Consider the following 17868-nt stretch of genomic DNA (forward strand, 5'->3'; position numbering starts at 1 on the left):
ATGTGCACACTGACAAAGCCCCCTGGTAAAAGAGAGAAGATGAAAAAAACTCAAAAAAAAAAAAAAAATGAAGAAGGGAATGCAGAACTTTACAAGAAATTATTTTTAAGTTTCGTTTCACTCTAAAAACGACTAGATTTTATTGTTTGAGAGGTGCTTCAAAGCACCTTAAAAATATTTTGGGATCAAAGGTACAAAAGGGATGTAAAATAATTTTGACTTGCTTTGAAAATAATTGAAAGAGTTTTAAATGCTTCCACATTATTCAAAACAAGATGTTGAAATTAAATGTGGTGAAAAATGTTTTCTTTTTCAAAAATGAAAAGTTTTATAAGTCTTATCATACACTGGGTAATTTAAATGAAAATAATATTTCAAAGACTCTCAAATTTCAAGTATTTCTAATATGTTTTTTCTTACAAAAAGACCATTTTTTCATTTATACAATAATGAATTAATAATTAATAATTAATAATAGTAAATATTCAACACAAAAGAAACAATTTTTTTTTTAATCAAAAGTAAATAATTATGGAGGAATTATTTTTAAATATATACAATGATAATAATTCTTCAATGAGAGTAAATATTTTTTGTTACAGATGAAACTGTACTTTTGAGTATAATTTAAGTTTCAAACCACGAATATCCAAATTCAGTTCTCAGAACTGACCGCGTTGCCCTCATTGATAAAAAAGTTTTGGCTATAAGAAAAATAAGATTTGAAAAACTAAGCAAAAAGATTACGAATAAATATATAATGTAAAATTATGAATGAAAATTATATAAATAAAATTGTTTTTAAAAAGCGTTGCTTGTATGGAGGTTGACAAATTAATAAAAAAAGCGCATTATGTTTGTATATTGAAAAAATCTCGAAATTTTTTAAAGCGCTTAGATTACTAATTGTAAATCGCTATTATTAGAAAACAACTTCATTAATTTAGGTAACATATCACGTCTGCATTCACAATTATGTATAATGATTATTACGCTCATTAAAAGTACAATTTGTGCTACAATGAATTCTTCGAATCTAAGGGCAAACTATTTTTATGTTTTACCTTGCGACCTTGCTTCTTAGATGCCTTTCTAGAGATCTTCGTCTCTCTAGTTTCTTGTAAAACTTTGTTAACGCCTAGTCTCAGACGTACAGGAACTTTAGCCTCGAGGGGGACTTCTTCTGTAAATTAAAGTAGAACAATTAATATATTTTTTTAAAAAATATTTTCAACAACTTTTAACACATTAATGATAGAACATCCAAGGGTCTTGCCGGCAAGCCAACTTGGACTTCAGGAATCCTCATTTTTATGCGACATTATGAAATTAACCGAACTGTCATTTTCCCGAATTGCATTTATCCGAACTGTTATTTTAACGAAATGTCACTTTTGCGAATCGACATTTTTACGAATTGCCACATTTGCGAAATATCATTTTTACGAATTGTCATTTTTACGAATCGTTATTGTTCCGAAATGTCACTTTTGTGACATATAGATTTACTATAGCAATTTTCGCAAAAATGACAATTCGCAACAGTGACATTTCATAAAAATGACAATTCGAAAAAATGACAGTTCGCATAAATGACAATTCGTAAAAATTATACTTCGCAAAAGTGACAATTCGAAAAAATGACGTTTCGGAACAATAACAATTCGTAAAAATGACAATTCGTAAAAATGATATTTCGCAAATGTGGCAATTCGTAAAAATAGCGATTTGCAAAAGTGACATTTCGTTAAAACAACAGTTCGGATAAAAGTAATTCGGGAAAATGACAGTTCGGTCAAATGACATTTGGGGAATAATCATGCGCCTCTATATTTTCCATTGGAAATCGCTTCAGAAAAATTTTTAATAACAAAATATCACGTTCATAATGTGTGTTTTCAACCTTTACGGTTAAAAAACTTTATAAGTTTTTAAAAGTTAAAAAAAAATTTTAACTTCATTTTTTTTTAATTTAAAAAAAACTTAAAAAACCTTTAAAACCTTTACATCTTTAAAAAGGTTAATGTTTATGGAGGATCTTTAACATTTAACATTCATAAAACCTAAAAAGTTAACTTAAAAAAACTTAAAACTTTAAAAACTTTTTTTTTTAACTTTTTAAGTTAAAACCTTTTAACTTTTAAGCCTTTAAAACCTTTAACTGTTATAAAAACCTTTAACCTTTCATTTAGACATTATTAGAAATTTAAAATGGAGGCCAAAATATCTAAAATTTTGAATAGTCTGAAAAACAAATTGCAGACAAATTTTCTGATCAAAAATGACTAAAATTAATATAAAACTGACATATATGATAAAATTTTAGCACTATGACTAATTTAAACGGCTCTTATTTTTTTAGTTGCAATGAATGTTGAGAATAAAAATGGTTTAACATTTAACAATGTTAACAATTATTAACAATGTTATAAACAAATTAAGAATTGACAACAATTGAAGTTGAAAAATAGTGTCTTCTTCCACAGAATTTTTTACTGTTCTCTTAATAAATCTTTGAGATAAAAATTATTTACTACAATTATTTAACAACTTTATAAGCAATTATTATAAACAAATTTCAAATTAGCAACAAGTAAAAGTGTAAATATTTCGTGTTTTTTTACTATTTTTTTCCAGTGGATTAATAAATCTAGAAACTTTAATTCAATGTAATTAACAATCATTGAATATAAAATTCTTAATATTTCTCAAAAAAGTAATAAACAATTCTTGTAAACAACTTGTGTATTTACAATAACTGAAGATAAATTTAGACAATGTTAAACGACATAGATTGTGGGGTCACCTATAAGGGTAAATATCGTTGCTTGTTAAATTCGGCGTTAAGAATTAAATTAAAGTTTCAAGATTCATTAATCTTGTAAAAACAAATAGTAAAAGAAAAAACAAAATTTTTACATATTTACTTGTAACTAAGTTGAAATTTGTTTATAACAATTGTTTATAAAGTTGTTAAATAATTGTGGTAAATAATTTTTATCTCAAAGATTTATTAAGAGAACAGCAAAAAAGTTTTCAGCTTCAATTGTTGTCAATTCTTAATTTGTCTATAAAATTGTTTATAACATTGTTAAATAACAATGTTGAACAATTTTCATCCTTAACATTCATTGGAACTATAAAAATAAGAGCAATATGGAAACGAAATTATTTTTCTCAATATTTGTGTCTTTCAAAAAACAATTTGTTTATAAAAATTGTTTAAAATATTGTTAAATTGGTCATAGTGATAAAATTTTATCGTAGATGTCAGTTTTATACTAATTTTAGTAATTTGTGATGAGAAAAAGTGTCTGCAATTTGTCTTTCTGACTATTCAAAATTTTATATATTTTAGCCGCCATTTTGAATTTCGAAAAAATTAAAATTTCTAATAATGCTAATAATCTTCAGTTTCAAAGCAAAGGGCAAACAAAATTTGCCAGAATTAGTTTTCGCTATTAAAAAATTAACTACCATTGACTTTGAGGTAATGGTGCAGGAATGGGATTTTCAGGGATTGTAGACGAAAGATTAAGCTTCAATTTGGACCTAACAAGAAGTTTCTACGACCTTTCGTTTCGTCGCTAGAAGTGCTCAAACTTTGCTGAAGGGTAATTTTCATTTACGGATTTTTAATTAGCGTGAAAAAACCTATCAGAAACAGCTTCGACATTTGCCGCACCAAAATCAGTGTCGGCCTGTGTTACAATATTAAATTAATAATTTAAGTATAAGCTTTAGGTTAGTAGACACTAATATACATTAATTTGTGTTTAGGAAATATGAATTTAATGTACCTTCAGAGTCATGGAGATCACTGAGCGTTCGATGCAACACAGTTACTCGCCTCACTTCTTTTTGAGTTGCTATAAATATAAAATATTTAATGTAAGTTTTGTAATTTAAAAAAATTAATGAACACCCATTGTCGTGAACGCACAAATGTAACGAACGGTTTGGTCCCAATGTAACCCGATATGAAGCGAGGAATTGAAAAGTCAGTTTCTAAGTTTATATTTAAATCATAACATTTTTTACAAAAACTGTTTTAATAAAAAATGCACTCTAACGGCGGAACTTCGACATCATAGTTTTTCTATGAAAAAAAAACTCTTTTTGAAAAAAATTTTTATCGTCAAAGATTATCCGGGACCTATTCCAATAATCTCCTTAAATTTACTTTTAATAACATCTAAGCAGACATATTATTTATTAGATTAGATTAGATTTAGATTAGATCAATGAAAAAGTTTACTCACGTTTCTCAGTTCCTTTCAAAGCGAACCTCTGATTCACTTTTGCATTATTTTTAGCAACCCTGTAAAAGAAATTTCTTTGCATTAGAAACAATGTATAAAGTGCCTTTAAACCAGCTTTCTTCATTTTGTTTAATAGCATACATTATTTTAAATATTAACTATAATAATCTTCGTATTCATTCTTTTATTTTTTCAGTCTGTCGACACTTTGAAGATAGTTTCTGTGTACATACTTTTGTTTTTTTCTCTTTAAAAAAATATTGTTACACAAATCGAAAATATGCAGCTAAAAATTATGATTAAGAAATAGCAAATATACCCATTTTATGCATAAGTTTTATTTCTCAATAACAATATTGTTCACAAACTTATTTTATTTTGGAAAAAAAACATTACATATTCCAGTTTCTTAATATTTTGGTAGAAAATTCTCAATTTTCATAAGGAAATAATTTGCATCATTTCTATTTCTTAATTACAATAATAGTTTTAATAAAATTCAAAGTTTTCTAAAAATAAAGGAAAAAAATGTTTCTATTTCTCAATAATATAATAATAATATATAATATAATATAAAAAAAAATAAATAAAAAAAATAAAATTAAATTAATTAATAATAATTAATAATAATAAATAATTTGATTATTAAAAAATTATTATTATTATATTACAAATTTTAATTTAAAAAAATTGGACAAGTGCGAGTTGTACTCGCACTGCAATGGCGGGTTCCGCACACAAATATTAAAACAATACTTGCAACATTGATCGGTAATTGGTAGAATTAAAATAAACAATTATAAAAATATATTAAAATCATTTGATAAAAAAAAAATAACTAAAAAAATTAAAGTATTGTATATATCTAATATTGTAAACAATAATAAGCAGAGGAACAAAATTTTCAAAATTTATTATAGTTCCTCTGCTTATTATTGTTTACAATATTAGATATACAATACTTTAATTTTTTTTAGTTATTTTTTTTATCAAATGATTTTAATATATTTTTATAATTGTTTATTTTAATTCTACCAATTACCGATCAATGTTGCAAGTATTGTTTTAATATTTGTGTGCGGAACCCGCCATTGCAGTGCGAGTACAACTCGCACTTGTCCAATTTTTTTTATTTTTAGTTAAGAAATTAAATTCAGATAACAATCTCTCATTTATTTTCTTAAAATTTCACTCTCTTCCTTAAAATATTTAATGCCACGTGTTTAAACTAAAAAAAATTAAAAAAAATTTTTTTTTTTTGAAAAAAAAAATTAAAAAAAAATTTTTTTTAAAAAAAGTTTCTTAAATAAATTTTTTGTCGTCAGACTGTAATAATACACTAGGATACCAATTTTCAGCTCATTAGGTCAAATAATGTAAAAGTTAGGGAAAAAAAATTTTTTTTTTTAAATTTTTTAGTTTTTCCTTGACAACGCTATGGCCATCATTACATATCAAGTTCTCTATATTTTTCCTGTAATATTCGAGTACAAATACACCAGCATGCAAAATTTCAGCTCTCCATGTCGAATAGTTTAGAAGTTAAGGGGGGGGGAATGGTCACTTTTTCTGCATTTTTGGCCAAAAATATTGTTATTTCCTTGACAACGCTATGACCATCACGTCCAATCACATTCGCTATATTTTTCCTGTAATCTACGTGTGAAAATACATATCTGTACCAAATTTGAGCTCTTTAGGTCAAATAGTTTAGCCGCTAGGGGGGGGACACGATTTGGCTACGGACAACAGAGTCTCACCAATAGGGTTCCGCCGATACACCGTAGGTGTACGGAACCCTAATGATAATGAAAATTTTTGAATTTTTAGAAAATAAAGAAAAAAATTTTACTCAAAAAAATGTTCTGTTATTATTACATTTATTTACGAATTTATTCAATTGTAAAATTATTCGAAGACATTAATAACTTCTTTTTCGAATAAATATTTAAGTATTATTATTTTTCCATTGAAATTAAAATTTTTAAAAATTTCAAATTCTAATCTTTTGAAATTTAATAACTTATAAGAATATTATTATAAACATGAAGAAGTCAATAGCTCCGAGTCTTCGACTCGGAGTAATCGATTTCTTCTTGTTTTTATAATAAATTAACAATAACCAAGGGATAAAATTATTATTTTATATAAGAATATTGTACTTGTTCAAAATTATTTTCATCATTTCAATTCAATTATTATTTTCTAGAATATTTAACTACAATTCTTCTTTAAATCAATTATTATTTAAAAGAACGAAAAATTTAGATTTTGAGTAAGAATTTTTGAAACGTGCCACCTAAAATTCAAAAAATTTATTTTTGGCCAAAATGTTGTTTTTTCTATAGTGCTTTACATAAAAAAACACTATGTCAAAGGATTTGCCAAAAAAAAAATTTTTGTTATTGTTATAAACAATTAAAGTTTTCAGACACTTTTTTTTAAAAAATTAATTAAAAAGAAACTTGTTAACCGATTTTAATGATTCAAGAGGCATTCTTTTTTATTTGAGTCAAAGTTTTGAATAAAATTTTTTTCGTAAAAAAATATTGAAATTTAATAAATAAACAAATTATTTATTTATAACAAATTAGCAAAAAACCATGTTCTCAATCGAATTTCAAAATGAAAAAAATAGTACTTATTCTCTGATTACCACTGAGTAATATTCCGTTGAGAAAAAAAATGGCACGGCTTGGACAACTGACTTATTTAAACATTGTTTATCCTGAGCAGAACGGGATTTGTATGTGACGTCACGCGCAGCGGTCCTTTGACGCGGGAATCTAAGAGAATATCAGAGGAATATCAAAAATAATATTAAAATAATGTTTAAGTATTTCTTATGGACGAAAAAAACTATAACAATTTAATTAATTGTTTAAACAATTAATTTTTGTTATTTTTTCATAAACAGTTTTTTAGGGCTAGAAATTTCTAGTCTTCTCTCAATTTCTCAATTTTTCAATGAGTAAAACATCTACTAATGGAGTCATTCCATTATATTTCGACTAAAGTCGTTGCTGACTAATTTTAAAAAATTATAATATTTTGCAGGAATGATGTTAAAGATATTAGGATCACCGAACAAAAAGAATTTTTTAAATATTTTTTATATTTATTGTAAAATAAGCATCTAAAGTATATGAAGTCGTAAAAACTGTCACATTTTCATCTATTAGAAAATATTAAAGAAAACACATAATTTACTATAAAAATGTAAAAAAGTTATAAGAATTTATTAAGAAAGAATTGTTTTATTATTATAAATTGATAGAAACAATTATTAATAAGAAATATTAAATAAAAAAGGATTTTAAAGTTCACCTGCCAAATAACCTAATTTTGCAAATTTCATTCACTAAATGTGAGAAAGAGAAATCATTAAATTGAATAAAACCTTATGAAATATAAAGAACCTGTGATTAACTTTTAGTTTTTCTTATCACTTTCTTCCTTTTTTCTTCATAAATGTTAAAAAATAAGCAATTAAAACTGGCACTTTGCTTATTTTCACGATTTTAAAATGCAAATAACTTCTGCCCAGAAAAATGAAAAATTACGAAAATTGGGCAATAATTATTTGATCACTAGATACACTCACTGGAAAAAGATTTTCTTTGGTCCCGAAGCTATTTTCCGAATTTATTAACTTTAAACTTTTTACTATTTTTATCAGGTTAATACATGTGTTTTTTAAAGGACGAAGTTAGCTCTTCTTGTTTAATCGTTTTGAACCAACTTCAGTTTTAAAAAAATCACATGTATTAACCTGATAGAAATAGTGAAAAGTTTAAAATTAATTATTTCGGAAAATAGCTTCGGGACCAAAGAAAATCTTTTTCCAGTGAGTGTATCTAGTGATCAAATAATTATTGCCCAATTTTCGTAATTTTTCATTTTTCTGGGCAGAAGTTATTTGCATTTTAAAATCGTGAAAATAAGCAAAGTGCCAGTTTTAATTGCTTATTTTTTAACATTTATGAAGAAAAAAGGAAGAAAGTGATAAGAAAAACTAAAAGTTAATCACAGGTTCTTTATATTTCATAAGGTTTTATTCAATTTAATGATTTCTCTTTCTCACATTTAGTGAATGAAATTTGCAAAATTAGGTTATTTGGCAGGTGAACTTTAAAATCCTTTTTTATTTAATATTTCTTATTAATAATTGTTTCTATCAATTTATAATAATAAAACAATTCATTCTTAATAAATTCTTATAACTTTTTTACATTTTTATAGTAAATTATGTGTTTTCTTTAATATTTTCTAATAGATGAAAATGTGACAGTTTTTACGACTTCATATACTTTAGATGCTTATTTTACAATAAATATAAAAAATATTTAAAAAATTCTTTTTGTTCGGTGATCCTAATATCTTTAACATCATTCCTGCAAAATATTATAATTTTTTAAAATTAGTCAGCAACGACTTTAGTCGAAATATAATGGAATGACTCAATGGTAAAATATAAATTAATTAAACATTGTTTAAACAATAATTAATTGTTGTTATTTTTTTCATAAACGGTACTTAGGGCTAGAAATTTAAAGTTTTTTCTCAATTATGCAATTTTTCAGGCGTAAACATATATTAATAATTAAAACTAAAAATTACTTATTTATTAAATTGTTGAAACAATTAATTGTTGTTATTTTTTTCATAACTGCAATTAGAGTTAGAAATTACTTGTTCTTTTTCTATATTATGCATTTTTTGTAACGAAAACACTTAAGTATAACAAAACTAAAAATTATCTAATTATTTAAACATTATTTAAACAATTTATTTTGTTAATTTTTCAATTAACTGTACTTAACTAGAAATTCCTTAGTTTTTCTAAATTTTAAATTTTTTTTTATAATTTAAACACTTAATTATAATAGTAAAACTAAAAGAATGTTATTTAACCATTGATAAACAATTAATAATTTTTCAATTGATTATACATTTAGGGCATTTATAATTTTTCAATTGATTACAAATTTAGAGCATTTATAATTTTTCAATTGATTATAAATTTAGGGCATCTATAATTTATAATCAATTATAAATTCCTGCATTTTTGCCAATAATGCAACTTTTTATAGTAAAAAAACTATATATATATATATATATATATATATATATATATATATATATTTAATTTATATTTATTTTTAAATAAATAATTTTTTATTTTTTATCAGTAGATTTTTTTCCATAAAAAATTGCACGATTGTACCGTTTATGAAAAAAATAACAACAATTAATTATTGTTTAAACAATGTTTAATTAATTTATATTTTACCATTAGTAGATGTTTTACTCATTGAAAAATTGAGAAATTGAGAGAAGACTAGAAATTTCTAGCCCTAACTACTGTTTATGAAAAAATAACAAAAATTAATTGTTTAAACAATTAATTAAATTGTTAGTTTTTTTCGTCCATAAGAAATACTTAAACATTATTTTAATATTATTTTTGATATTCCTCTGATATTCTCTTAGATTCCCGCGTCAAAGGACCGCTGCGCGTGACGTCACATACAAATCCCGTTCTGCTCAGGATAAACAATGTTTAAATAAGTCAGTTGTCCAAGCCGTGCCATTTTTTTTCTCAACGGAATATTACTCAGTGGTAATCTGAGAATAAGTACTATTTTTTTCATTTTGAAATTCGATTGAGAACATTGTTTTTTGCTAATTTGTTATAAATAAATAATTTGTTTATTTATTAAATCTCAATATTTTTTTACGAAAAAAATTTTATTCAAAACTTTGACTCAAATAAAAAAGAATGCCTCTTGAATCATTAAAATCGGTTAACAAGTTTCTTTTTAATTAATTTTTTTAAAAAAAGTGTCTGAAAACTTTAATTGTTTATAACAATAACAAAAAATTTTTTTTTGACAAATCCTTTGACATAGTGTTTTTTAATGTAAAGCACTATAGAAAAAACAACATTTTGGCCAAAAATAAATTTTTTGAATTTTAGGTGGCACGTTTCAAAAATTCTTACTCTTTTCAAAGATTTTAATTTGAAATGAGGCTGAAGTCCGCAACGTTTTAAAAAACGAAAAATTAAAAATTAAAAAAGTCAAAATTTTTCAACGCAGTTTTGTTCAAAATGATGCCAAACATGGTCCTACAAAGTTTCGCCCCCCTAACTCATTCGGAAACCTTCGTTTATGGGGTACAGTGCCCCCCCAAAAAAAAATATTTTTTTAATAATTCAGAAACTCGAAAGGTCACCCGTTTTTTGTGCGAAGTAGTTGCACTCGATGCCCCGAAGGCGTAAAAAAAGTTTCATCGCCCTAGCCCTTTCGGAACCCTTCGTTTATGGGGCAAATTGCCCCAAAAAAATCGAAAATATTTTTTTAAAAATTCAGAAACTCCAAAGGTCACCCGTTTTTTGTGCAAAGTACATGCACTTGATGCCCCGAATATGTAAAAAAAGTTTCATCGCCCTAGCCCTTTCGCGACCCTTCGTTTATTAGTCAAAATGTCAGAAAAAATCGAAAAATATTTTTTTAAAAATTGGTTTTTTCGAAAGGTCACCCGTTTTTTGTGCGAAGTTGCTGTAGTCGATGCCCTGAATTCGTAAAAAAAGTTTCATCGCCCTAGCCCTTTCGCAACCCTTCGTTTATTAGTCAAAATTTCTGAAAAAATTCAAAAATATTTTTTTAAAAATTGGTTTCTTCGAAAGGTCACCCGTTTTTTGTGCGAAGTTGCTGTAGTCGATGCCCTGAATTCGTAAAAAAAGTTTCATCGCCCTAGCCCTTTCGCGACTCTTCGTTTATTAGTTAAAATTTCTGAAAAAATTGAAAAATATTTTTTTAAAAATTGGTTTTTTCGAAAGGTCACCCGTTTTTTGTGCGAAGTTGCTGTAGTCGATGCCCTGAATTCGTAAAAAAAGTTTCATCGCCCTAGCCCTTTCGCAACCCTTCGTTTATTACTCAAAATGTCTGAAAAAATTCAAAAATAATTTTTTTTTAATTGAGTTTTTCGAAAGGTCACCCGTTTTTTGTGCGAAGTAGTTGTACACTGAAAAAAATACATGAGACATTTTCAACTACATCCCCTTAGTAGAGTAAAAAGTAATAAAACCAACTACTTTTTTAGTTGGTCTGGCTACTTTTGATACTTATTTTAACTGTTTTATGTAGTTAAAAATTATTAATTAAATTAATGTAATTTTATAGTTAACTTTGTAACTGCAGGTATGTTACAGAAATCACTACAGAAAGTAGTAGATTCTACTACTTAAAGTAGTTCGATAGACTAATTTTGTAGTAGTTTTTACTTCTTCTAGGAGTTGAATAATTTTCCATGTAATTTATGTTATAGATTTTTATAGAAGATTATCAACTGTGAAAAGTTGTAAATGCAACTACTTTAAGTAGTAAAATTAACTACAGTTATCAGTTGAACTGTGTCTGGAATGCCTATAAGTATTAAGCAACTCATCGAAGCGGGCGAGCGTGGTTAGGTGGTTAGGTTATCGGTTTACGAATGTTAGGGTCGAGCGTTCAACTCCCGACGTTTAGAGATTTTTCTCCGTTAGGTATATAGACATTAAATAAATAAGGTATAGGTAAACAAAAGTGGGTAGGGGGAAATATAAAAAAATACAACTCGATAATATTTATAATAAATTATAAATAATTTTATTTTACCATTTTCAGTAGTTACTTTATTACTGAGTTATCTTAGTAACTTTAACTACATATCAGCAGTTAATTCTACTGCAAAACTGTCATTGGTTCCTATTTAACTAAGAAAAGTAGTTAATGCAACTGTATTATCACTTCATTCAACTACATATCTGATAATTAATGTAAGTTCAAAATTATCTTTGGGGACTTATTGAACTAAGGAAAGTAGTTAAAAAGTAGTCAAATCTACTAAGAATTTTTTTCAGTGTACTCGATGCCCCGAATACGTAAAAAAAGTTTTATCGCTCTAGCCCTTTTGCAAAATCCTTAGAAAAAATGTAATTCTTCAAAAAATTCAATTTTTCTCAAAATTTATAAAATTTTTCAGAAAAATTCAATTATTTTCCAAATTTTTTTTAAAATTTTTCCTAAGAATTCAATTATTTTTATATAAAAATAGAAAAATATTCCAAAAAAATTTAACTATTTTCTTAAATTATGAAATTCTTCAAAAAAAGTCAATTTTTCTTAAAATTGACTTTCCAAATTGTTTTAAAAATTATTCCCAAAAATTCAATTATTTTCCAAATTTTAAAAAAAATTTTTCGCAAGAATTAAATTATTTTTATAAAAATAGAAAAATATTCCAAAAAAATTTAACTATTTTCATAAATTATGAAATTCTTCAAAAAAAAAGTAAATTTTTCTTAAAATTTATAAAATTCTTCAGAAAATTTTAATTATTTTAAAATTTTTTTTAAAAATTCTTAGCTAGAATTCAATTATTTTAATAAATAATAAAATATTTCAAGAAAATTTAATTATTTTCATAAATATCAAAATTTGCCTAAAGAAATCAATTATTTTTGTAAATAATAAAATTCTTCTGAAAATTTCAATTATTTTTATAAATAATATAACATTTTTCATTGAAAATTCAATTATTTTCAAATATTTTTTTAAATTCTTCGCAAGAATTAAATTATTTTAAATTCTCTCATGAATAATAAAATTCGTAGCATAAATTCAATTTATTAGCAGGATAAGAAAAAAGTAAATATTTTTGATGAAAATTAGGAAAAAGTCAGGAAAATAAAAAATATGGAATGGAATTTTTGTCAATTTTGTGAAGTGAATAAGACGAGTTTTTTTGTTTCTTTTTGACATTAAAAAAATGACAATAACCCACAAAAATGAATTTTCAAAAAAAAAAACAAATGAATACAGATAATTTGCTAACGGAAAGGAAACTTACGATTATTATAATGTATTATATTATTTACACTGAGAAAACGATTTATTTGATCCAAACAAATTTCGTTTAAATCAAACTTACAATATCTTTGCTATACAGGCAAACTTATTTAAGTTTAATTGAAACATATTTTTTGTTTTATTTAAAGAAATAATATATTTAATCCAAACATAAGTTATGGTTGTTTTTAAATTTTTTATAGTCAACTTTTACGTTTGAATCAAACATAAAATTTTTAAACATATTTTTTGTTTTAACAAAAACAGAAAATATGTTTGAATTAAATATAATTATTCAAACAAATAATATTTTTGAATTTGAAGATTTCAGTTTTCTAAACTTTTTAATGACAATTTTATGAAGAATTAATTTTTTTGAAGAAATTTAATATAAATATTTTCTTTATATAATTTGAAGTTACATGGTAAGTACATGGAAAATTTTCCAAATATTTCATGAGAATAAATTCTTAGGAAGTTTTCGATAATTTTTTAGAAAAATTCCATTATCTATGTTATAGTAAATTTTTCTAAATAATTAATACTGGAATTTGCTTCCTAAATTTTTTTGGAAAAGTTTCAAAACAATTTCTTATTCTGTAGTCAATTGAAAAATATTTAAATAATCGAAATTTCGTGAAATTGAATTTTAAACAAATGTATTTGAAAATTCTCAAAGAACTTTTTCAAACATTTTTTAAAAATAGTTGATTTAGAGAAGAATTTTAGTTGAAAATTCTATAAAATAATAATTGAATTGAAAAGATGAAAATAATTTTTAAGAAATAACAGTAGCAATATTCTTAACATAAAATAATTATAATACTTTTATAAATTGTTTTTTTTTTCAAAAAGGTTTGAATTTAACATTTTTAAAAATCTTAATTCCCGTGGAAAAATAATAATTAAATATTCAAAACAAAGAAGTTATTGAAGTTTTCGAATAATTTTATGATTAAAGAAATTTATAAATGAATGTAACAGATCATTTTTTGATTAAAATTTTTCCTTTATTTTCTGAAAATTTTAAAAATTTAATTTTCGTTTTCAAATAAAATTTGAAATTCACAGATATATATAATTATTAATGAACCTTTTTTCTCTTTATTTTTAAAAAAATTTGAATTTTATTAAAGCAATTGCAATTAAGAAATAGAAATGATGCAAATTATTTTCTTATAAAAATTGAGAATTTTCTACAAAAATATAAAAATACAATAATCATAATTTTTTAACAATTTACAATTTTCTAATATGTTTTATAAACATTAAGCAAAAAAATCTATCATTTTTATTTTTTAATTATTTCAAATCTTTTTAATTGTATATTTCGAAATTTAAAGTAGAAAAATTTTTCTTGAATAATTTTTAAAGATTTGTCTATATCTATTTTTCAGACTAGAAAAATCGAAATAATTTACAATTTCTACTAAAAATGTAGTATTTAGTTGCAATATTTGGAAGAAAATATTTTGAAAATATGACAAAGAAGTTGCATTTTTTAAAAATAGTCTATAAAAGTCGAAAGAGTCATAATATCCGACGCCTCCTTTTGCTATGAATCTGACCGAATCTGACGGAAGACGAGTGATTTTGTTGTGAAAAGCGGAGAGAATTTTTGGCGATGATGGGCGGGGAGAAGAACAGGCGACATTTGACATTTGACTAATAAACGAAGGGTCGCGAAAGGGCTAGGGCGATGAAACTTTTTTTACGAATTCAGGGCATCGACTACAGCAACTTCGCACAAAAAACGGGTGACCTTTCGAAAAAACCAATTTTTAAAAAAATATTTTTGGATTTTTTCGTACATTTTGACTAATAAACGAAGGGTCGCGAAAGGGCTAGGGCAATGAAACTTTTTTTGCGAATTCGGGGCATCGACTACAGCAACTTTGCACAAAAAACGGGTGACCTTTCGAAAAAACCAATTTTTAAAAAAAAATTTTTCGATTTTTTCTGACATTTTGACTAATAAACGAAGGGTCGCGAAAGGGCTAGGGCGATGAAACTTTTTTTGCGAATTCGGGGCATCGACTACAGCAACTTCGCACAAAAAAGGGTGACCTTTCGAAAAAACCAATTTTTAAAAAAATATTTTTGGTTTTTTTCGTACATTTTGACTAATAAACGAAGGGTCGCGAAAGGGCTAGGGCGATGAACTAAACTAAACTTTTTTTGCGAATTCGGGGCATCGACTACAGCAACTTCGCACAAAAAACGGGTGACCTTTCGAGTTTCTGAATTTTTAAAAAAATATTTTCGATTTTTTTGGGGCAATTTGCCCCATAAACGAAGGGTTCCGAAAGGGCTAGGGCGATGAAACTTTTTTTACGCCTTCGGGGCATCGAGTGCAACTACTTCGCACAAAAAACGGGTGACCTTTCGAGTTTCTGAATTTTTAAAAAAATATTTTTGACTTTTTTTGGGCAATTTGCCCCATAAACGAAGGGTTTCGAAAGGGCTAGGGCAATGAAACTTTTTTTACATCTTGGGGGCATTGAGTACAACTACTTTGCACAAAAAACTGGTGACCTTTCGAGTTTCTGAATTTTTAAAAAAATATTTTTTTTTTTGGGGCACTGTACCCCATAAACGAAGGTTTCCGAATGAGTTAGGGGGGCGAAACTTTGTAGGACCATGTTTGGCATCATTTTGAACAAGACTGCGTTGAAAAATTTTGACTTTTTTAACTTTTAATTTTTCGTTTTTTAAAACGTTGCGGACTTCAGCCTCATAATTTGAAACCTTTTCAAAATTCAATTATTTCTAAAAATTCATGCTATATTGCTTTTAATATTCAATTATTATCTAAAATTTTAATCGTAATTCATTTTCATTTCATTTAAATCAATTTTTATTCGAAAATTCTACGAGAATTCAATTATTTAAATACAAAAGTAAATAATTTATTCAATAATTGAATGTTTATTAAAATTTAATTTTTACGAAGAATTTTATTAACAACTTTTGAAAATAATTGAAAACTTTTTGGAGAATTTTATTAAAATTTTTTAAAATAATTGAATTCCTGAGGAAAATTTAAATAATAATTTATGAAAAAAATTGAATTCATGCGATGAATTTTATTAAAGTTTGTTTAAATAATTGAAAGTTTGACAAGAAGTTTATTAGCATTTTTGCCAATAATTTAATTCTTGAGAAGAATATCGCTGCCTATTTATAAAAATAATTTCATTACTGACGAGAATTTTTAAAAAAAATTTTAAATAATTTAATTTCTGCAAAGTATTTTATTATTATTCAAAAGAATTGAATTCTTGTGATAAATTTTGATATTTTATGAAAATAATTGAATTTTGGAAAAGGATTTTTATTAAAATTCGTTAAAAGTTTTAATGCAATTATATTGATAAATAACAAAAAATTCCCATAAAATCAATTGATTTTATGGGGAGAATTTTGTTGTTTAACAAGATATTTAAAATTTTTTCGTGAAAATAATTGAATTCTGAAATGAAATTTTATTATTTATGAAAATAATTTAATGTTTTCATAGAATTTTATTAAAAATTGTTTTCAATATTTAAATTTTTTTGATAAATTTTATGAAAATAGTAAATATTGAAAATCATTGAATTATGAAAAACTTTTGAAAATAATTAAAATTTTGCAAAGAATTTTATTTATAAATGTTTGGCGAAAAATGTTGTTTCTTATAAAGATAATTGAATTCTTGACGAGATACTCGTTAAAATTTGTAAAAATAATTGAACTTTTTCGAAAAATTGTATTACTTTTTAAAATAAAAGAATTCTTGTAATGAATATTGTTACTTATAAAAATAATTGAATTTTGCAAAGTTTTTTTTTTAATTTCAAAAAATAATTGAATCTTTGTAAAGAATACTATAAAATTTTTCAAAAAAAAGTTAATTATTTACTAAAATCCTAATAAAATCATTCGTAAGAATTCAATTATTTTTACAAGTAGTAAAATTTCTCCAAAAAATTCAATTATTTAAAAAAAATGTAATCAAATTCATTGCAAAAATTTAATTATTATTTTCATAAATAATAAATCGATTATTCGGTAATTCATTTTTAAATCAATTGTTTATTAGAGAATTCTAGAAGAATTCAATTATTTAAATACAAAAATAAAAAATTTATTGAATAAAGAAATATTTGTTAAAACTGAATTCTTATAAAGAATTTTATCAACAAATTTTCAAATATAATTGGATTTTTTCGACGAATTTTAATAAACATTTTTAAGAATAATTACATTTTTGAGAAATTCGATCAAAATTAATTAAAATTCTGCGATGAGTTTTATTGTTTATGAAAATAATTAAAATTTTCTCAAGAATTTTATTATTTATAAAGATACTTGAAATTTTGACAAGAATTTTTTTTAAAAATTTTTGAACATAATTGAATTTCTGCAAAGAATTTTATTACTTTTAAAAATAATTTAATTCTTCAAACAAATTTTATTCAAGTTTATAAAAATAACTGAATTTCTGTGAAGAATTTTATTTATTTATATAAATAATTGAATTCTTGCAATGAATTTTATCCAAGTTTATAAAAATAATTGAATTTCGGTGAAGAATTTTATTATTTATAAAAAAAATAATTCAATTCTTGAAAAGAACTTTGTTAATTTTTTTTAAATAATTGAATTCTTGCGTCGAATTTTATAAAAATCTTTTTAAATAATTGATATTATTCGAAAAATTTTATGAA

General features: G+C 24.2%; 1 protein-coding gene across 2 annotated transcripts in view; it reads right to left on the reverse strand.

Moving 5' to 3' along the window:
* Positions 1–289: 289 nt before the first annotated feature.
* The window catches only part of LOC122504837 (serine/arginine repetitive matrix protein 1-like), a 51276-nt gene continuing 33697 nt past the window's right edge, over positions 290–17868 (reverse strand). The window contains exons 5-8 of one of the 2 annotated variants that reach the window (XM_043616115.1): positions 4263–4321; positions 3801–3869; positions 1065–1183; positions 290–704 (exon numbers count right to left, since the gene is read on the reverse strand). In XM_043616115.1, the coding sequence (XP_043472050.1) occupies positions 684–704; positions 1065–1183; positions 3801–3869; positions 4263–4321 (268 nt within the window). In that variant the 3' untranslated portion in view covers positions 290–683. Of the gene's footprint in view, positions 705–851; positions 1184–3800; positions 3870–4262; positions 4322–17868 lie in introns of those variants that run through there. The other variant, XM_043616114.1, reaches the window with a different exon arrangement.

This window comes from Leptopilina heterotoma, unplaced genomic scaffold, assembly GCF_015476425.1.
Source record: "Leptopilina heterotoma isolate Lh14 unplaced genomic scaffold, ASM1547642v1 Lhet_32, whole genome shotgun sequence".
NCBI classification, from domain to species: Eukaryota; Metazoa; Arthropoda; class Insecta; order Hymenoptera; family Figitidae; genus Leptopilina; species Leptopilina heterotoma.